Source organism: Mesoplodon densirostris, chromosome 9 (assembly GCF_025265405.1).
Source record: "Mesoplodon densirostris isolate mMesDen1 chromosome 9, mMesDen1 primary haplotype, whole genome shotgun sequence".
Lineage (NCBI taxonomy): Eukaryota > Metazoa > Chordata > Mammalia > Artiodactyla > Ziphiidae > Mesoplodon > Mesoplodon densirostris.
In genome coordinates, this window is record NC_082669.1 from 70,436,130 (window position 1) to 70,457,912 (window position 21,783).

At 42.9% G+C, this 21,783-nt stretch overlaps 1 protein-coding gene across 2 annotated transcripts in view; it reads left to right on the forward strand.

The window, feature by feature from the left end:
- Positions 1 to 7,755: 7,755 nt before the first annotated feature.
- Positions 7,756 to 21,783, forward strand: part of BMPER (BMP binding endothelial regulator) — a 252,603-nt gene continuing 238,575 nt past the window's right edge. For both annotated transcript variants that reach the window (XM_060108393.1, XM_060108394.1), the window contains exons 1-2: positions 7,756 to 7,888; positions 8,942 to 9,027. In XM_060108393.1, the coding sequence (XP_059964376.1) occupies positions 7,756 to 7,888; positions 8,942 to 9,027 (219 nt within the window). The remainder of the gene's footprint in view (positions 7,889 to 8,941; positions 9,028 to 21,783) is intronic.

Here is a 21,783-nt window from a genome sequence, read left to right on the forward strand (position 1 = left end):
ATCACTCTGAGAACTAGCTTAGAGCTCCTAATGACGGGTTTTCTTTTTAAGCAAGGATTTCAGGCTAGCATATAAAGTTTTTAAGACCAAAGGGGAAAATAATCTTTGATTAAGAATGTATAACATTATGATTCAAAAGCCTTAATGAACATACCTTTGGTCTGCCAACTAATGAATTTATCCTCGAGGAAATAAAGATGAAGAGTAAAAGGATGTTCACTGAAGCATCACTTAGAGTAGTAAAAACAGGAACAACTTAGATGGGAGATTATTATATTATTATTATTATCTTTTTTTTTTTTACAATTCAATACTTTCTGATTTATTCATGGAGTTATGCAACCATTACCACAAGCAGTTTTAGAACATTTTCATCACCCCTAAAACAAACCCTGTACCCCTTAGCAGTCATTTTTCATTTCCTCCCAAGACCTTAAACCCTGGTAACTTTTTGTTTCTATAGATTTGCCTACATTGGACAATTCCTATAAATGGAATCATATAAACTGGCTTCTTCCACTAACGTAATGTTTTTAAGGTTCTAGATGGGAGATTATTGAGGAAGATTATGGTACCTTCATACAGTGGAATATTCTATAATCATTAAAAATGATGCTGCCAAAGAATAATTAGTGACAAAAACATTCACAATAGCTTAACCAATAAGAGCATAAGTTCCAGAGTCAGGCAACCTGGATTCTGATTCTAGTTCAACCAACTCCCCACTGTGTGACCTTGAACAATTTACTTAATCTTTTGTGCATAATTTTACTCAGATATAAAATGGGGCTAATAACGATTGTATCGGCCTCAGAAGCTTGTTGGGTGAAATGAATGAGATAATCCATATAAACAGCTTAGCACAGAGCCAGGCTCTATAATAAGGTTACCAAAGAGTGCCACATTTTCTTTCTTTGCTGATCTGTATTTCTTACTTTTAGGGCCAACAATTATGTTAATTTGGTAATGATGAAGAAAATATAAAAGTTATTTTTAAAAAATTATTAAAAATTTTTGAATTGTGGTAATATACATATTACATAAAATTTACCATCTTAACCATTTTTTTTCATCTTAACCAGTTTTAAGTTTACAGTTCAGTAGTGCAAAATACATTCACATTGTTGTATAACCAATCTCCAGAACGTTTTTCATCTTGCAAAACTAAAACTCTATACCCATTAAACAATAGCTCTCCATCCCCCCTTCCCCCAGCCCTTGGTAACCACCATTCTGCTTCCTGTCTCTATAAATTTGACTACTCTAGGGACCTCAAATAAGTGGAACTGTATAGTATTTGTCTTTTTGTAATTGGCTTATTTCACTTAGCATAATGTCCTCAAGCTTTATCTGTATTGTAGCCTGTGTCAGCATTTCCTTCCTTTTTAAGGCTGAATAATATTCCATTGTATGTATATACCACATTTTGCTTATCCATTTATCTGTTGATGAACAATTGAGATGCTTCTGTCTTTTGGCTATTGTGACTAATACAGCTATGAACATGGATGTACAAATATTTAAATATTGTTTTTTCAAAGAAAGAATAGTATAAGTTCCTCTAAATTTCCTAAAACTGATCAGGCACATGTAAACAGGGACTACACAGGTGATTGAATCCTAGATTTGTTCATTCTCTTAGAAAGTGTTTAATAAATAAATTAATTAATTACTATATTTAGCTTTTTACTGGGCACTTTGTCTTTGAGGCTAATTATTTCAGAAGATTTTATATTTAGTTGAAAATAACAAGGGAAAGAAAACACCAACAAGGGCTGAAACAAGACAGGTGCTGAAAGTCAGAGGTAGTCAGCCTAGGGCTTATACTGTATTTCATGGTAACAGAGTCTAAACTTCTCTCTTCTTGCTCTGCCATGTCCCTAAAGTTTTTTTTCCTGAGATCTTTACATGGGACAAGGGGGTTGATGGAGCTCCAGCAGCATTATTTCTGCTTCTATTCCAGCATTATTTCTGTTTCTTCCTTCCAGAAGGGAGGAAGGGAAGAAGGAAGTGTATGTCCCTTCTTTAAAGATACTTTCCATTTCTACTCTGTTGGCTGGAAGTTAGTCATGGGATCACTCATGGCTGAGAAAAGTGGTGTTTATTGCCAATAAGCCATACACACTGCACAAATTAGGGACTCAATACTGAGAAAAACGGATGCTGGTGGACAGCCAGGATTCTCTGCCAGAGTCTCCATACATGTTAACTAGCATCTTGGAATATACATCCTTAGGTAGGTAATGTTGAACTGTTTCTCTCTGAGTCTATAGGTAATCTCTAATAATAGTTCTGAGGCAATGGTGATTTTTCTCAGCTCTGTTGATACTTACTCCAAACTTGATTTAAAGTCTTGTAGGAGAGCTCGTAAAACCTAGAACAACAAGCATAAGGCATTGGCTTTATATTCTGGTGTCTTGGGCTTGTGCTGAGACCTCAACTATCCCCTACTTCAGATAGACAGATAGGGTTACAGCTTTGGTGCCAATGAAGCTGGTGATTAGGCAAAGTTGTTTTGGGGAGTTACTTCCCAGATGGAATGTAGAGATGAGGACCCTTTCTCAAAGATCATACTCTATTAATGAGCAAACATTGGTGCCTACCTAGTGGAGTCAAATTTGTATCTGATTTTTATAACTTCCAATATCAAAATGATTTCTTTATTAAGCATTTTAGAAGTTGATGAAAAATTTTAAAATCTTTGAAAAATAGTTGCTTTTGTTTTAATTGCAGAACTGGAGAATCTATGACACTCCAATGTGGTTGTTTTGGCTCATGGACATTTAAATGAACAAGTACTTTGTAAAACAGGCAAAACTCACTTCATTACTCATGATGAACCACCATCCTTGAGGCAGGGATTGGGGTGAGGCCGAAGGTGAGTGAGGGTCAGGGAAGGAGTGAAGGGGAGTTTATTTATTACAATACTAATTCAACATTTAAAAAAACAGTGATTTTGTTATTTCAGTGAAACTGTATCTAAAAATGCCTTGATCCCATCATCTGTATCAAAATGCCCTGCTTTAAAAATGAATAAACTCTTCAGTGAGTACAGTCATATGAAAAGACCCTTAAGGCTACAAACAGTAGAGAAAATGATTAAGTGAGAGAAAAATCACTTAATGAAAATAATTCAATTTTAATAAAGATCATTTAAATAAAATAGACCAATATCACTAAAATGATGCTTTTGTCATTGTCTCCAGTCTCTTCACCTTCACAAAAAAAGTAATTTCAGAGCCTCTGACTTTTTGCAATGACATTATTTAGAGCCCTCTGGCAGAACCTAGAGGACTTCTCATCAGCCTCAATGGTACCCTCTCCTGTCTGAAGGACCAGAAACTGAGCAAACCAGTAGCAAAACCCAGAAGAGAGTGCAGTTCTTTAATGTTTTAGCCTAGTGACCTAAGAGTAAAGTCACTCTTAAACTGGTGAGCGAAGTTGTGGTCTGTTTTTCTTGGTCTTACAACTTGTGTCATTGGTGCTAGTTCAGTTCAATAGATATTTCAATACCAATTGTGCTAACTTTATAACTTTAATTTGTATCATATCTAAAAACATCCAGTGGTCCTTTCCTATATTCTTATGACTCAATAAGGCAGAACAGTTGTAATGGAAAGCATTATGATCAGAGAGTCAGAGGAACTCTGTTTAAATGGGCTATGCCATTAACTAGCTGTGTGACCCTAGGCAAGTCATTTCCCTGTCAGTCTTCAGAATTCTCATTCTCAAAGAGAAAGGGCAGGGAGTTGGTTTATATGATCTCTAAGATCTCCAGTGTTTAAAAAAAAATGTCAGAGCACCATTTCTACTTTCATCCCAAGAAGAATCATTTAGCCATTGCTAAAGAGGTTGAGAAACTGATTCATGATGATTACTCATTCCATCACCCAAACCCTTTTGAACAGATGGAGGTGGAAATGGTGCTCTCCAGTATCATGATTAATAATGAATAAATGCACAGATTGCTGTATGCACCTGCAGAAATACTTTCCAATCTAAAGAAATGTAGTCTGGTTGTTTCTAAGAGGTAGGCACTTACTCCGTGGTAAATATCCTGTTGCTTATCTGAGCTGGATGCTTCAAGTGCTGCCTATACATTCCTCATTATCAAGCCTTCCCACAGCTCTGCTCAGCTGACAGATAGAGCCAAATAAATGACTGCTCCCCATTCTCTCTGTAAATCGTGTCTCCCTGCTGTTACTCTCTGCTGCTCCTGGATTGTCCTTCTTTCTACTAAAGCCTCCCCTGCCTTTCAAATCTCAGCTCCTTTGCCACCTCCTCCATGAAGCTAAGTCTCTTCTTTCTTTAAACTTCCATGACAGGGCATGTTATCTCCTCCTCTTACATTCATTTCCTACCTTGTACTGCATTCATTTATAAGCATGCTTTATCTCCCTTCCTAGACTGTGAGCTCCTAGGTGGCACCATCCCTTATCCTCATCAAGACTGAAATGCCTCGTGTCTTTCATAAAGCAAAACCCTCACACATTTATGGAATACTTTTCGGCCCTCCCTAGTGGTTGGTATCACAATTCCTTTCCCCTGCTGCCTTTTTGAAGGGTCTATTTATTTCTATTTTTAGGAAGCTGGGCTGCTGTAATTTCTCTTGAAGTAACTTTGAATCTACATTACTAAGTGGTATATTTAGTTGGATTTTTCAGTGCAAATTCAGCATCATAGTTTTGCCAAGAGATGAAGAGAATTCTCCTACCACAGGCCTCGTTCTCTTTGGGTCTGATTAGGTTATATATTTTATTTTGAAGAGCATGAGATAGCTGTAGTTAAATAATGATCTTTGGGACCCATTACCTCCATTACATTGAAAAATGTCATAAACAGAGCCAAACACATATTTGTTCTCCTGATTTCAGTCAAGAGCATTTGGAGATTTGGATGGTACCGCCCTTTACTTTAAACAAGTGAAGGCAGAGCTGTATGCTTTTCAGTGCATGCCTGCTTCTTTTCTTTCTTTTTTTGAACCCAGAATATCTCAAGTTTGTGTAGACAGAGGCCAACTGGCAGCTGATAGGCTGTCACTTGAAGGGGTGGTGGCAGCAGCAGTGGAGGGCTGATAAGCCCTTTGGGGAGAAAGATGCTCTTCCAGAAGTAGGGCCCATTTGCCAAGAAAGCAGCAGGGGAAATCACTGGTGGCAGCTGATTAAAACAAACAGGAAGAAGGGACAGGTTTGCCAAAGGCTTCTGTGCATCTTTCCCATTGGTAAACTTCCAGGCCGACGAAAATGTTTTCCAGGTGGTTTTTGGATTTATACCTATAGGGCAAGTTCCAGTGCACCCCAAAGCACCAGGTCCCTAGTTTGAGAAATGCCACACACACACAGATTCCATCATAAAGACTTTTGTCATGCAAACCCTTGAGGACGTATGGCTGATGTCAGGGAAGGCACATCTGAGTAACTAATGTGTACGCTTCAAATATCCTGCAATTCTCTAATGTGAGTTTATCCAGGTCTACTGCTGAAGTCTAGGGCAATGAAAGGTCTCCCAGCCTACCCATTATTCCGTTTTCCTTAATTAAGTCACGATTATCATCTTTATCTAAAAGCCCCATGCAGAGAGAATCTTTTTTAGGTAGTGGTTTCAACTGACTGTACTTCTCTGTAGTCATAAACCTTTTTATTTTATTGTTTTGATAAAAAATGGATTGGGAGGTAAGGCTAGGTTTAGAGATTTCTTTTTTTTGCATGTTCTTTATCATTAGTAAATACATTAAACCCTCTGATTTTCAAGGAGCTGCCTGGCCGTGGTGGTTATTTGGTGGGGGGAAAGGCAACCACACATCATCTTTCTTCTCTTTTAATTTAAGTTTTACACTAAAAATCTGTTTTGAGAGGGAAATGGAGCGTGCTAAGCTAATGACAGCTTTCTCCTCTCTTACTTTTTCCTTGTCAGAGCAATGCGCTCCTATTGGCTCCTTGGCGTTCCGGAATGTGGGCATTGCAGCTTTAAGTGAAGGCTCCAACTACTCGAAAAAATAAAAACAAATAAACAGCCCCCGCCCCCCCAAAGAGAGGAGGGCTTAAGAGGAAACTGTACTAAATGTGTCCACAAACTGACTAATATATTTGCAAAGGTATAGTTTCTGCGACTACCGACAACCCACTTTGTGCCGGGAAATTGTTAGGTGCGTCCCGCTGAGAAACGTGCTTGGCTAATCCGCGACTGCCGTTTAGATCCACCCAGGCCGACCCGCCAGGAGGATGGGCATGAGGGGGCCCCGTTTTCATTCTTGGGAAGAGGAAGCCGGCGACCCAAGGCGAGCTCTGAGGACAGCTGATCATCAGGTCCCAACACTTGCCAAGCGTCCCCTAATTCCCATTTGGTTACAAAAATTCTTCTCTCCTCCACTGCATCCCCCACTTTGAGCAAAGGGTGCCATGGCCTGAGCAGGAGGCCGCGATCCGGCCGGGGTGATCCGCGGGCCGTACGTAGGGTCGGACTCCTGGACACCCACCCAGGGCTGCGGCTGCCGAGGCCTCGGGGTGGCTATTCCTGCTAGAGATTAGCTGCCGCGCGGGTCCCTCCCTCTTTCTCGGGTCAGTGAATGATTAGTCAAACACCTCCCCGCCCCAGTCCGCCCGAGGTTGGATGGGAGGAGTCATGGAGCGACTGTTCCTCTATTTTTAAGGGCGAAAAGCGTTCGCCTCTGTGCGTTTATTAATCGACCTTGCGTGTAGTTTCAGCTTCTGTCTTCCCTAGTGTCACGACTGGCAGACACATAAGCACAGAACACTCTTCTGGAAGGCCCCTCGCCCCTCTGTCCGCTCAGCGCGGGAGTCCGCTGTCTCGCCCCCAGCAGACCGAAGCAAAGCAGGGAGTGAAAAGTCGCGCGGCCCCCCGCCCCCACCCCGGCGCCCCGTGTCGCTCCATCCCAAAGCTGGGGCATCTGGGAACAAGCAGGGGTGGTGAGGTGCCCTGCGTCCCATATTCTGATCCCTCCCAGGGTTGGAGCACCCTGGTGTGAGTGGGGGTGGCGCGGCATTCCCGCCTAGGGGAGGGTTCCCCCGGGAAAGGGAGGAGGCGCTGCGCGCTCCGGGCGGTGGAGACACGCCTGCCCCGCTCCGATCCGTGCCCCGGGGCAAGTGGCCTCCCTCGAGGGGCTGGGGAGCGGGCTGGACGCCCGGCGAAGACAAGCGCCCGGCGCGGGGCTTCTGCAATCCCCCCTGCGCCCGGGCGCCCCCAGCGGGTTCCCAGAGGCGCCCGGGGCGCCCGGGTCTCCGGCGCCGGAGCGAGCGTGCGCGCGGGCCGGGCTGAGAGCCTGAGGGGCCGTCAGGAGGTGGGAGGGCAGGAGCGGAGCGGCGCGCCCCCGGGCAGTCGCTGCAGCCCGGGCGGCGGCGGCGGCGGCTGTGCAGCGGTGCGCAGCGGGAAGCGCAGCCACTCCTCTCTGCCTATCTCCGGCTGCTCCGATACCCCCTCCTCCCGGCCCCCTCTCTAGTATGGAGGAGCCGACGCCTAAACCGCTGCAAGCAACTCCTTAAAAAAAAAAGCCGCATTGGAGGAGCCTGGCCGCAGGACCCCTCCTCCCTGGGTGCCCCTCACCCCTCGCCTCGCTCTCCCGCCTCCCCCTTCAGCCCCCCCACCCCCCCGCCCCAGGCTCCCGGGCGCCCGCCTCCCTCCTTAACGGACTGTCTCCCGACTCGCCGGCTGAGAGCCCTTTTTGACTGCGAGCGGCGGTAGTGGAGCATAGGCGGCGGCGCGGGACCTGCAGTCGCCCGGGATTCCCTCCAGGTGACGATGCTCTGGTTCTCCGGCGTCAGGGCTCTGGCTGAGCGTCCCTGCCGGCGCTCGCCCGGGATTACCTGCTGCGTCTTGCTGCTGCTCAATTGCTCGGGGGTCCCCATGTCTCTGGCTTCCTCCTTCTTGACAGGTAGGGGAGGGGGCGGGAGGGACCGACCCTCCCGGACGCTGGCTTGGTACCTGGGAGAGGAAGCGCTGGCTGGCCTCGGGGACGGGAGGGCGGGGAGCGAGCACCTAGGAGCCTGCCCCTCGCTGGCGGTGGGCAAGAAGCGAAGCCCGCGGGGTTAAGGGGTGGGAAGGCAGTGAGTAGGTTAAGGGGTGGAGGGCGAGGAGGCTGTTGACATCAATAGTATAGTGATAACGGAAATTCTTCCATTTGAATTTGAGAAGTTCCTTTATTTATTTTTAGTTTTCTTCAATCTTTATTTTGATCTTTTCTCCCGTATACAATTAAAGAAAAAAATTTTTAACCGTTTTCCACCCATCGGCCTTTCTCACTCTATAGGGTTCCAATATAGCTTCTGTACAGGGAGTGCTTTTTAAAGCACCTTGAATTTAAGGAAACTATCATATTTTAAAAGGGTAATAATAGCAGGATATAATAATTATATGCTTTCAGGCAGGTGAAGACCTCAGCTGCTATTCTGAAGGGCATACTTTACTGACACCTGGGGCAGAAAAGAAAATATTGAGGCAATTTCTAAAAGAGAAAAGAAGGTTGTGTTTCAAAAAGTGATTTCAGCTCAAGACAATACGAGGCGGATTTATATAAAGGCCTGTTCGCTGACACTGTCCTGAATTCTGTTCAAATTTAAAATGTGCCTTAATGGCCAATTTGAATTTTTTTTGCATGTGGGAGTGTGTGTTTACTTGAAATGCCTTCATGAAGGAGGGGTGTTATTAAGGATCCAGTGAAATACTTGGAATTGTGCTTAAACCATCGAAAGCAGAATATCTATCTATATAGCACGGCCTTTAAAAAAACAAAACAAACCTGTTCTAATAAAACTATTTAAAATAGATTTTCTTGGGGGGGACTTCTTTTGGGTGAGTTTGAGAATTTAAAACTCATTAGGAATTTCTGAAATTTGGATATAGTTGTTTCAAAAAGCATTAATGTAAAAATTCTATTTTTGTAACAATGGCACTAAGCTAAATTTAAATAACTTATTTTCCCCTTCAGGTTCTGTTGCAAAATGCGAAAATGAAGGTGAAGTTCTCCAGATTCCATTTATCACGGACAACCCTTGTATAATGTGTGTCTGCATGGTGAGTATGGAGATCAGGTGATGTGAAGTCAATTGCTCCCTCTGATAAGGTGAATCCATTAAATGTAATATGACCAAATCTTAAAAACTGGTTTTGGTCGTTACAAAACTTCAGATAGCTGGTGAATTGAATTCAGTTGAATTTCTGAGTATTATGGACTTCTGCAGTTTCCATTTCATCAGTCTGGGAATTCTTATCTTTGACCTCAGTTTACAGAAGTAAACTTAAGGTGGACTTGGTATGGCATGTCTCAGTGATAATTACCATTTACCCTTCTGTTCCCAGGAATGGTTATTGCCACCAAATCATAGGTGCCACCAAACTTTCTGCCTTGATTCTGTTGTCTGAGCTCAGTGTGAAAATGATAACATTTAGGTATAAAGGTCTGGGATAAGGTATATGACAAGGGGAAAAAGAGATGAGAGTCACAAAGCACAAACATGAGGACAAGATGTAATCTTGGGTTTCTTTGCCTCTTATATCCTAAGCTCTCAAAAACAGTCTTTGTAGTTCTGATTTGGAAGCATGAGTCAGAAAGGACTTTCTATCCTTAGAGGATGACACTTGGCTTTCAGCTGCTTAGTTAACACTGGCAGTGGCTAGTAGATTAAAAAAAAATTTGTTTCAATTTATTTTAACTTAATAGTTAATGATAAGGTCTAATAAGTAACCACACGGGGGAGATTAAGTTATACGAATAAGAATTGCTGAGCTGAAATAGAGACTTACAAAGAACAACATTTTTGCTTAAAAGTGTTTTACATACCAATCAGTTTTGGCAAACCTTGATTAAAAACTACACATCACAAAACCCTGTTGGAAATACATTAAGGCAGTCAAATGCAAAGCCCCCAAGTGATAGATGACTGCTTGTTATCAGATCAACATGCTGTATGGAACCAGAGAAGGGATTCTTCTCTGTTTAGGTGAAAGCCAAGCCATCTGCGTTTAAACTACCCAAACTTTTTCATGACAAGAGATGAGGTCAATGTTGTGAAATGATAAATGGGTGAAGGTGAATGTCTGTATCAAATGATTATCAGGTTCTGAAGACTAAGGAAATCAACAGAAATAGAGGTAAAAATGCATTCCGTTCGCAGAGATAAGCGTTACAATATTGTTACATTTGTAAAGTTTAAATATACAGTTTGGGTTTTGCAGACTGTTCCCAAATATATAAAAATTCTCCATACAGCATTTCCCCTTTTCCATACTCCTGCCCCGGGGGAAGTAGTGCCTTTCCCAGAAAGTACAGCCTTACTGCTAATAAAACAGATATTAGAATCTTGCTGTTTTGAAGGTAAAGAGTGAATCTGAAAAGATGCATCAGTTCGAGTTCTGGAGTGATATTTATTCCAGAAATGCATTGATTAAGTTCAGACGGGTGGTAGTTTCATTTATATCTTCGAGTAACATTTGGAGGTATCTGCCTTCGTAAGAGCTGTCAGAAATCCTTTCTAAACATATAAAGTCTGGACTCTGGTACTCCAACTCACTTGCTATTCAGAGGATGCCTCAGAGCTCTCACTAGCTGAAAGCCTCAGTGATCTGTTGCCGTCACCTTTGCAGGGGTTTAGGATTATGGGGCCCAAGCTGTCATAGTTATTATTGCTTCCCAAACATTTGTAATACTTGATAAAATTGAGTAAGAATATATGGACGGCCGCTTCTTTATTTGTGTCTGCTGTTGTAAGTTTCTGAGGGACCCATTGCGGTATATGAATTTCAAAGCACCTAGACTGCCATGAGTCTGGTTGACATTTTTTTTGGGGGGGGGGTTGGAAGGTAGACTTATTTAGCAGATAGATAATGTCAGCAATAGCAACTAACATTTATGAAACACTATTTGCCCACACTTATTGAAGCCTGCATTGTTTCATTTAATCTTCACAAAAATCCTTTGAGGATTTTTATCCCTCTGTTTTACAGATGAGGAAACTGAGGCTAGGGGAGTTTAGTAGCCTGTGAAGGTCACATTTTTGTAAATAGTGGAGCTGGAACTCACTCTCACCTGCCTCTAGAGCACATGCATATAATCAAGTGAAACAGGCTGTTTTCTAAGTTAAAGATGTGAAAAAGCAAAGAAAAAATAGCAAGTTTGTTGAGTTATTTGACTTTTTGGCATTGCTTGAGTTATTTTGATTTCTTCTTTTGAGTCTTTTAGGAGTTCGGTTAGCTAACATTTGTTAATCACATTATATGAAAGGAAAGTCTCGTTATGATTTCAGCTGACCTGCAGGGAGCTTTAGTTGTGAGCTAGTTTTATGTATGTACATTAAGAGGGTATGTAATAGTCAAAACTGTACTTTGGATAAAGAAAATAGTCATATTTAGTTTGTGTTGGTCCAGCCTTTTGGCAGAAAGTTACCTAAAGTTGAGTATAAGCTCATATCTTGTTTCATAACATGTACTGAAAAAAAAAAAAAGCTAACCTCAACGTATGCTTAAAAAAGACGTAAAATGTTACAGTTGGGAGGAAATAGGTGGCACAAAGTCCTGCATATAATTACAGTGTAAAAGCTTGAAAAACCCCACAAAATCAACTTGGCCTGATTTAAACTTTTAAGCTCCAAAATGTTTCAAACGTGGAATGAGCTTATTTCTGTGGGAATTTTGAGGATGACTGCGGATGCAGTGGCCACAGCAAGCAGAACTGAATAATTTTATTCTCACTTCTCCTTGTCTGCCTGGACCCGAGCATTTTGCCAGCATCAGTCGTGGTCCAAGAATAACCTGTTTGTTAGCTGCTGATGGGTATCATTCTAAAGTGTGTGGGTTCAACTATTCAAGAGGGAAGGTGAGAAGTTAGGCCATTGTCCTGAAATCTAGGGAAGTGGGTAGACAGTTTGGATTAAAGATGCAAGTGTTTCATTGTTCAGTTAGAAAGCAAAACACAGCTTTTCCCCATCTTACAAAATGGTCTTTTGTGGGGCTGAGTTAGGAAGGCCCAGACTTATTGCTGTTTTGTATGATGTTTTCCCCCTTCTTGCTAGAATTATTTTTCCCGTAATGCCTAGGACAACACGTTGGTGCCTTCCATGAAGTACAGCTGATAGGAGCCAGCCTCTCTCCGCTAATGAATCTAAAGTGGTCCCCTGGATCTTTCGGGCATTCCCATATACATCCAGTGAACCTGGGGACGTGGTACCCCTGCTTCTCACCCCTTTTCCACCTAACCGTAGCATAGAAGGAAATGGCACAAGCCAATGAGTTCGGCCCAGTACTGGAAACCTGAGAAAACTTTGGAGGCTGGGACTCAGAAAACCAGAAGTCAGTCAGAGCTTAGTTTGGCATACATTTTGTTCAGCAAAAAACATTATTCTGAGGTTTAAATTTCCTCTTTTAAATCCAGGGGTGCAATTTAGAAATGGACCCTCTGCTCATAAAAAGCAACGTGAAATTTGGTGTTACAAGAAGCAGGGCTCCACCTAGCTTGGAGCCAACCAAGTGGTGCAAACAGAGGGGGCTTTGTCTGCTGTCTTCCACTTTTTAATCACAAAAATCTTCTGTCACTAAACAAGCAGCTACCAGCATCTTTGATTCTGTCGGGTACCTTATCTCTATAAGAGCCTCATGTTTTTTATTGTTCAAATTAACTGGCTAGAGACTAGTTATCTATTATCTGAACAAGTGTTAGGCACGTGTTTGAGAATGAGGGAGATAGCGGTGCATCAGGATTCAATTCGTGTGTGTGTGTGTGTGTGTGTGTGAGAGAGAGAGAGAGAGAGAGAGAGGGAGAGAGAGAGAGAAAGAGGTGGAGAGAGGGAGAGCTAGGAGGGTGAAGGAGAGAGAGAGGGAGAGGAGATAAAAAGTAGTCCTTATGTGTTCAGAGAGATACACTTAGTACATGCACATATGCATAGGTTGCCACAATTTTTTGGAAATTGTTTTATATCATTTTTAGACTTTGGATTTTAGATGCTCACTAAGGAAATGATCAGGAGTTATTTATTTATTTATCTATCTATCTATTTATTTATTTATTTATACTCTGTTTAGACAGTGTTGCGACCAATTGCCTTTCCATAGAATAAGGTACTCAATAGAACAGTTTTGGGGGAAAGGTAACTAATTTACAGCATTGTGCTGGCAAATTCACCAGTACCAGCTCACAGACAATTATTATTACCCATGCTTTCTTGAGGCTCAGAGAGGTGGAGCAAATGTCCTGAGGTTACATAGTTACTAAGAGACAGATCTGGGATGTGAAAACAGTGTTTTCTACGCTAAACCAACTTGCTTCTGTGGTCGTTTACTACTTACAGACGTCTACAGGTACTTCCGAGGGCTCAGAGAGTTATTTCAGCCTCTGCAGAGCTGAAATAGGCTCACTTTGGGGAGAGTTAGAGTGATCTTGGTCTTGTAACATGAACCAGGTCTGGACTTGGATGGCCCTTTCAGAGGAAGGCACAGTTCAGGCAGCTATTGGCTGGTTTCATATCATTTTGGCAAAGAGCCTTGGCCCTGGCATCAGACAAGCCTGGGTTCGGATCTTGGCTCTGCCACTTACTGATGGTGAACTTGGGAAAGTTACTTCACCTTTCCAAGTCTCCATTTCCTCATCTGGAGAGTGGGACGTCTATCACTACTGAGCTCATAGACTTGCTGTGAGAATCAAATGAGATACAGCGTTTAAGGCTTGGCCCAGAGCTTGGCATATAGTCAGAATGATGCATTATTGTTGTTGATGATATTGATGATGATGTTAAATTCTTATTTCCTCACATGGAATTAGATGCAAAGGTTCATCAGAAAAGGGAGAAAATGGAAGCTGATGGAGAAAAGACAGAGGGATAATGATGCCAAGCCCACCCATAGTTATGAATGAACAGGGCTAAGTCAGTGACATTTTATGGGGTTTTCTGTCCCTCTAGACTTGGACTGGGTCTATCTGAGTTGTTTCCTTATTGGTCCAGTGGTCTGTGAGCCCTGGTATAAGTTTTCCCCTTGCTCTCCATTAAACACTAAAAAAACTTTCCATGGAAGAGGGGCTTCGTTTTTCTGCAGAGTATTTATGTCTCTATGCCTGTGGGGTCACCTTCACTTGTACTTTTATTGGCAGAAGGGTAGGGTTGGGACTCAGAAGTGCTGTAATTCTGGAAAAACTGCCTAGTGGTCTGGCATCATGGGGATTTTCCTGGCCCACCTTGTGGAAGTCTCTCACCCCGTTCCAGACCTGGGTGGGTTTTTGCTGCCTCCTTACTTGTGGGCTCCCCTTCCCCATCCCTGTCCCATTTTAAACACGCTTTCTTTTCATTTCAAGGCACCGGCCTTTATAGTGCGCATCAGCTGTAAACTGTGTTTTAAGTGTGGGAGCCCTTCCCCAGATGGGGATTCAGATATAGTGAGGGCAGGAGAACAGGACATAATAGGAAAAGTCAGGCAAGGCAAAACGATGGAAAATAAAACCAATTAATACAAATTCATTGAATAAACAAAGGATACCAGTTTCTCACACCCTCTTCTGTAGCACTTCTGTCCAACTGATGGTCTATTGAATTCTTTGTGCTATAAAGAATACTAATAACATCACCTTTCATGGCCCCAGGAGGTCAAGTGTGCTTGTTGAACTTAGTTAAGATCAGCAAATGCGCTGGGTGTATATTTTAAGACCTCTTGATTCCCAGTTCTAATTCTATAAAACATCACTCGAAGCACTAGGAGTAACAGGTTATAAATTCAATAATATTATTCTTTCTTCCTTCTCTTCACACTTCATTCTCCCCTTCCATTTTTTGCCTTTTCTGCATTTGAAGCATCCTGCTGGTTGGGCACCTTGGGGAGGCAAAGACCAGTAACACAGATTCTTGCCCACAACGGAAAAGAGGAGAAAGACACATACATAAATAAGTTTCATAGGAGTGCCAGAAAAACACTATGCTAGACTCAAACTCAAGTACTAAGGGAGCTGTAGATGAATTCTGATTGGATCATCTGGGACTTTGATGGGCGGAGCAAAGATAGTCTTGGCAAGGCGTGATTGGAGGAAAGGCACAGAGGAGTGTGTGCTTGGGAATTGTGGAGATGGCGGAGTCCAGTATGCCCAGTGTACCCAAAGTTCTGGTGGAAGCTGGAGTTAGAAGGCTTGGTGGGAGGCATAGAGGACTTTGAGTGCAATAATAAGGAGCTCAGTTCCACTCGTGGAATTGGGGGAGCCATTTGATATTTTGGCTCAGCCGCATGACACAATAAGATGTGTTTTATGCAAATGCCTCTAGAAGCTTTTGTGGGAGTTGTTTAGAGTGTGGAGGGGCCAGAGTTTGGACAACAGGCACTAGGGATGTGTTGTGGTCAGGTGAGGGCAAGCGGCCCGGAACAGGGATGGACAGTGAGAAAGAAGGTGTTGGGATAAACCAATATTGCTTATTCTTTTGAATTACTTTCACTGCCTTCTAGTTCTAGAATATTTGGATTAAAAGACTCCAAACAATGCCCAGAAAAACACAGTAATTAAAATACAGTAGTCACTGCAGTGGGATGATGTGCTAGTGTGTCTCTGTAGCAGTCACTTTGCTAATCACTTGGTGTCTCTGGAGCAGCTCTGGGTGCTGTTACTTGAATAGAATTGTTTACTTCCAGGCCTCACTCTCAAAATTCCATTTTGGGTGCTAGCTCTCTCCTCTTACTCACAGTGATACCTTGCTCTGCGCTGTTGCATGACCCCTTCGGCAAATTATTCAGTCTGGTAGATGTATTCTCAGTGGTAGCACACAATTTATACAATTTATACAACAATCAAAATTGGACCCACCTTAAAAAAAGTGTACCCATGTGCTGGGACCCCTAGACTTGCAGAGGAGTTTTGGAGCCCAAGTTGATAGCACTTGGCAATAAAATAGATGGCAGAGGTGAGAGATGGGGTGGATTGAAGGGAATTTTGGAAGTTCTAGCCAATGTTATAGACAATGTAGGAAGAGAAGAGGTCACAGATGTGGGTGGGGATAATGAGTTTAGAATTGATGACTGGGCTTCATAGACCTTTCAAGTAGGAAAACCCGGTAGGCTCTTCAAAATGTAGATCTTGATCTCACTAGAGAAATCAGGACTAGAAGACAGCAATTTGTTAACTGTCTGCATTGAAATAAATTTCAGAACTTTGGGAATAAATTATTTGTCTTGGGAAGGGGTCTATGTTGAGATTTCAAGAAATGAGCCTATAATAGTAACTAGAAGTGACCCAGGCATACACATATATACATTCTTCTTTTTATATTCTTTTCCATTATGGTTTATCACAGGATATTGAATATAGTTCCCTGTGCTATACATTAGGATTATCCATTCTAAATGTAATAGCTTGCATCTACCAACCCCAAACTCCCATAAAAGAAACAGTAACTAGAAGAAGGGCTATATTTAAAAGGGCTTATTTAAAAGAAGGTTAGAAAGGGAGAAGCCAATGACAGAGATTGAGAAATGGTTACAGAAGAAGGAGAACCAACAAAGCATAGGCCAAGGCAGAAGATGCCTGAAGAGGAGAAAGACCAGCGGTATTAGATATTACAGAGTTAGACTGAACCTTCTAGGAGAACGTCATAGAGGGAACTTTGTCATCATCTTCTCTAACTTTAAACAATCAGTAACAGTCAGTGGTACCCAGGTCCCTAGTACCTGCTGCACATTTTCCCATGGAATAGAATTGATCATAGATAGAATTTGGTGGAAACTCGTTTGAGAGAAATCCCAAACTAAGATTGCTGTAGGGATTTTGAAAATTTAGTGCAAAAATCACAAATTTTCCAAACTGTGATTTAAAAAGGTCTTAGCAAAAGTGAATAAATACCACATGACATTTTCAAAGGTCCCCAAACAAAACTAATTTCATGAATAAAAGTAATAGGCTTTTGCAAGTGTCTTTGGAATGTCTCTATAGTTAAGTGCAAAATGGACAAGGCTACATTGAGGCATTTTTTATTATGAATCAGAGCAACATTATCAAAGAACCTGACTAATATAAAATCTTACCATAGTAAACTTTCAGGTGTGCTCTATGAAGCTGTTAATGGCGCTTTAAAAAATATTATGATATAATTTAAGCCCTTAGTTGGATCTTCAGGAAAAATATTTTCTTTTTTCACTAAATTTTTTTTTTTTTTTTGGCTGTGTTGGGTCTTCGTTTCTGTGTGTGGGCTTTCTCCAGTTGCCGCGAGCGGGGGCCACTCTTCATCGCGGTACGCGGGCCTCTCACTGTCACGGCCTCTCCCGTTGCGGGGCACAGGCTCCAGACGCGGAGGCTCAGTAGTTGTGGCGCACGGGCTTAGTTGCTCCGCGGCATGTGGGATCTTCCCAGACCAGGGCTCGAACCCGTGTCCCCTGCATTGGCAGGCAGATTCTTAACCACTGCGCCACCAGGGAAGCCCTTCACTAAATTTTTGATGTCTGTTTTGTCATTGAAGTACAGCTGTGGAGTGGTGACCTTGGTGTCTGAAATTATGGGTTCAAGTCTCCCTAGGGCCACCTTGTAGCTGTGCATCGCTCAGCAGCCACCTTGGTCTCTCTGAGCCTTAGTCGTGGGTACTGGGCAAGTCACAATGGTATGTGTGCCCTTCAGCTTCATTTCTAAAGAGGAATCATAATGCAGAACACATCTGTTTGCTGTAGCCATTAACTGAGGTGATGTGTATGGATTAAATGTGCTGGTGTTTGTGAAAGACCTTTGTAAACAGTGTAAGTGGAATTATTATTATTATGGGCCAGAACTGGAATGGAAGGAAGTAAGGTGTATGCTATAAACCAGTTTTTAATATATACTTTAATGAGTATATTTTTTAGGAATGATAGTGTAGTGGTTCCCATGCCTCCTTTCATAGTTGTATGGCTCTGGGTGAGTTGCCTGACATTTCTGTATCTCGACATCTATATTTTCATCATAGGGCTTTTGTCAGAACTGTGAGTCAAAACATGTAAATTTCTTAAAACAGGGTCTGGTAGATGGGAAGCACTTCAGAAATGATAGCTACTGCCACTACCTAAATGCTATGCAATTGCTGCCTATCCTATACTTCTAAGAAGTGATTACATAGACTACTGCAAGACTTCTAAGAAAGGATTTAATGGACTACCGCTTTTATTTCAATTTATTGTCAATTCCTATGACATGTGTTTACTCTGAACTTCTGTCAGGGCAGACAATGGAAGTTCAGTAGAAGCGACTGCTATCTTTTCCATAAAAGACAGAAAACCCAGGAAGTATTTGGGGCTTAGCAAGATGGGCTGCTCCTCTATTTTTCATCTTCAAAAGTTCACCTGTTTGACTGGTGTCCATCTCCAGACAGCTAATCACAACGTTGCTTTCACAGTGAGGGCTTGCTGTCCTTTGGGGTATTTGCCATTGAATGAGGAAGTGGCAGGTCGGAGGCAGAAATGTAAAACTAATTACTGGTAGACCCACCCAGACAGACACGTCAGAGTCCTCCCCATTTAATTTAATTTATTTAGTTAGTTTTACTTTAAACATTTTTAAAAATTTTATTTTTTAATTTTTTTATGTTTTGGCGGCACGCGGGCCTCTCACTGTTGCGGCCTCCAGGCTCCAGACGCGCAGGCTCAGCGGCCACAGCCCACAGGCCCCGCCCCTCTGCGGCATGCGGGATCCTCCCGGACCGGGGCACGAACCCGTGTCCGCTGCATCAGCAGGCGGACTCTCAACCACTGCGCCACCAGGGAAGCCTTTTATTTTTTAATTTAATTTTACTTTTGGCCGTGAGGCACGCCTGGTGGGATCTTAGTTCCCTGACCAGGGATGGAACTCGCGCCTTTGGCAGCGAAAGCGTGGAGTCCTAACCACTGGACCTCCAGGGAATTCCCGTCCCCCTTTTAGAACGTGCAGGGTCCTGCCATCTGCCCAGCCACAGTCACTCTGTGGATACCCGTGGTGTATCGGGTGATCCCAGATTAACTGAGGTGACTGGATTTGGACGTATGGACCCTACACATTCACAGAGCTTTGTGTGTTTGTTTTCTAGGAATCTGCTTCTTCTCTTTGATAGCATGTTCTGCGTTGTATGTAGTTAACTTGGGCAGTTTTATCTTATGAGATGAGGTCTTCAAGTGTAAGAGCCTTGTCCCCTCATCTCTGGAAGCCCCATAGCTTCAGTGAGAGGTCCACAACCTTGGGACTTGAGTGGGAGTCAGGCTGGAGTTTCCTGTTTATAATTTGGGTTGTTAACACTTGGGATCGCTCCCCCCAAGAATGGAACTCCAAGTTCCAAAACAGGATTCTCCCAGAGAGTTTGTCACAGAAGGTCAACCCCCTCTATAAAAGACATCTTAAATAATCATTACAAAAAACGTTTTTTTCCTTTGAAAGGAATGTACTCACATTTGAAAACTAGAATCATATAGACATGAAGACCTGCTTTTATTTGTACCAAAAGGAACATTCCCTCTTATAGAAATATCCTGTTGTCGAAAGCAGCCTTGTAGGCGACAATGCAGGAGGTGCCCAAGAGGGGAGGATCGGGGATTATCTCAGTTCTGCTTTCAAAAATCACAATGAAAAAATGCCTCGGATCCCTGTGGCTGCCATTCCCCATCATTTCCTCCCCCTTTCTGAGGCTAACTCCGAAACCTTGACATAAGCCTCAGTGTTTATATTAGGTTTTGGATGTTAGCTCCCTTGGCTTCTGGGAGCCGACTCTGTTGAAAATTATGTTTTTCCTTTAAGGACAAAGGCCTTATTGTATGTACATGTCGTGCAGTGTAATGAGTTTTTTTGTTGCTTTTTCTTTCAAATGTTAGGTAATGGGTGGGACTAACCCAGATCTTTATAGACCCAAGGGTCTATAACCTGAATGGCAATTTGAAGGTTTCACACAGGTAACTCAACAAGAGAAAATGAGAGGGCGGGACAAGTGGCATCTTCCCTGACCAGAGCATGTCTCCCGAATGCCCTGCTTTGATGGAATAACCATAAAACGGCTCTGGGAGGGGATCTGCAACACGAGTCATGATACCCCAGGGACACTTCAAAGAGAATCACAGTGAGGGAGATAACAATCCTCACATTTTCACTCATAAAAGCATGCATTTCCAAAATAACTCTTGTATTCTTGGTCAACTAAATAGATTTTGGCCAGATGGTTTTTTCATGGCTGCAAAGGCTGTCAGGCGTAGGCTGAGCATCTTATTTGGAGATGCTGTGCAGTGGACTGTCTGCTTGTGCTGCTGGCCTCTGCAGCTGTGGGTGACCTCAGAAGACTATTTCCAGGAGAGATAGAGTTGGCCTTCAGAGAGGAGGCAGGAAAACTAGAAGGCCCAAAGCTGGTCTTACATTTATTTGGGCCTCATTGAGAGGCATTTTTAGCATCTTTATCTTAATTTTTTTCCCTCTCTCTCTGTAAAAAAAATTTCTGAGCCTATTCCCTTAGGTTCCTCTTGGGGGCAAATCTGCAGACTGCAGCATTAGCAATAAAGTTCCTTTAACCACTCACTGCTTTCCGTTTAGTGAGCAAAGTAATGACATGTGCATTCTTTTCCGTATTTATTCTTAGAACTTCTTATTTAAAAAATACTGGGGGATTCCTTTTCCATTTTATTTTCTAATTGAACAGAACCGTTTGAGCCAAGATAGGACGATTGCTCCCTCTGGGTTCAGAGGGCAGGGCTGCATCTGGCCAGTGGCCTGTGGAACTTGCCACTTCTGTCTCCAGGAGAGCCTTGCTGGGCTGTTTGACTGCCTCGTACTGACTCTGTACCCCTCAGAAATTCACAAATTCTAGAAGCTCTCACAGACTACTGGGTCTCTCCTCCTTCGTGGATTTATGGAGCAAAAGCAGTAGCATCATGACATTCACATACCAGCGTTTCTGGGTCTCAGGGGGATGCTATTTTCCTGGATGAGAAGACTAATCAGATATTCTTCCACTTGAGAGCTGCTATGCCATGTACCTGGGTTTATGCTCCTTGAGGGGCACAGGCCTATTAGAATTGAGATGCGGTGATTTCCTGTTTTTAAGCACATGTGAAACAGTGGTTCCAGGACCCAGTGGGACCCACCAGAGGTCAACTTGCCGTCTCATGAGCACAATAGGTGAGCACCCAGGCGGCAATTCGTTTCCCCTGAGAGGTGACTCAGCCTGAATTTGGGGAGTAGCTGGGTGGCAGGGAAGGGGACGTAAGTCTGCTTTTTCAGTGAGTGTCATCAGTTAGTTCCGGGGTGGCTTCTGTGGGAAGAACTGGCTTTTCTTTTTTACCTCTGGGATGTGCATGTACCAGACAACAGTGGCTTCCTTTCCCTTGTGATTGCCTGTGTGCATGTAGGGAACTAGTTGGGATTTATTAAAAAATGTGATTTTGTTTTCTGTTTCGTGTAAGCCGTACACCGGGCAAGGGCAAAGAGACATTTGCTTAAAGTATTTTACACACCAGTTGGCCAAGTTACAGAAATATAGAGCTCCCAGATTTGGCATTAGATTGAAGTATATGAAATTTTGGATATTTGGTGTTGACCTATTAAAACAGCAATTTCTTGTGGTACCACCTAAGATGTACTTTGAGCACCTGGAGAATTTTTCACTGGACATAGTTCTCCTCGCAGGTTGTTGCAATGTATCTTAATGAGGGGGCCTTTAAATTCAGGGTGAATTGATACTGGGTTCACAGACTAAAAATAAATTGTGGTGATATAGGAAAACATAACACCTCTTAATCTCTGAGCCCCCAGCTCTGAATTAGTGGGCTCCTGTACACATCCTCAGGACTCTCTGATGGTGGCGTGGGGAGGGGGAAGGGAGGGAAGTGGTATTCACCTTGGTC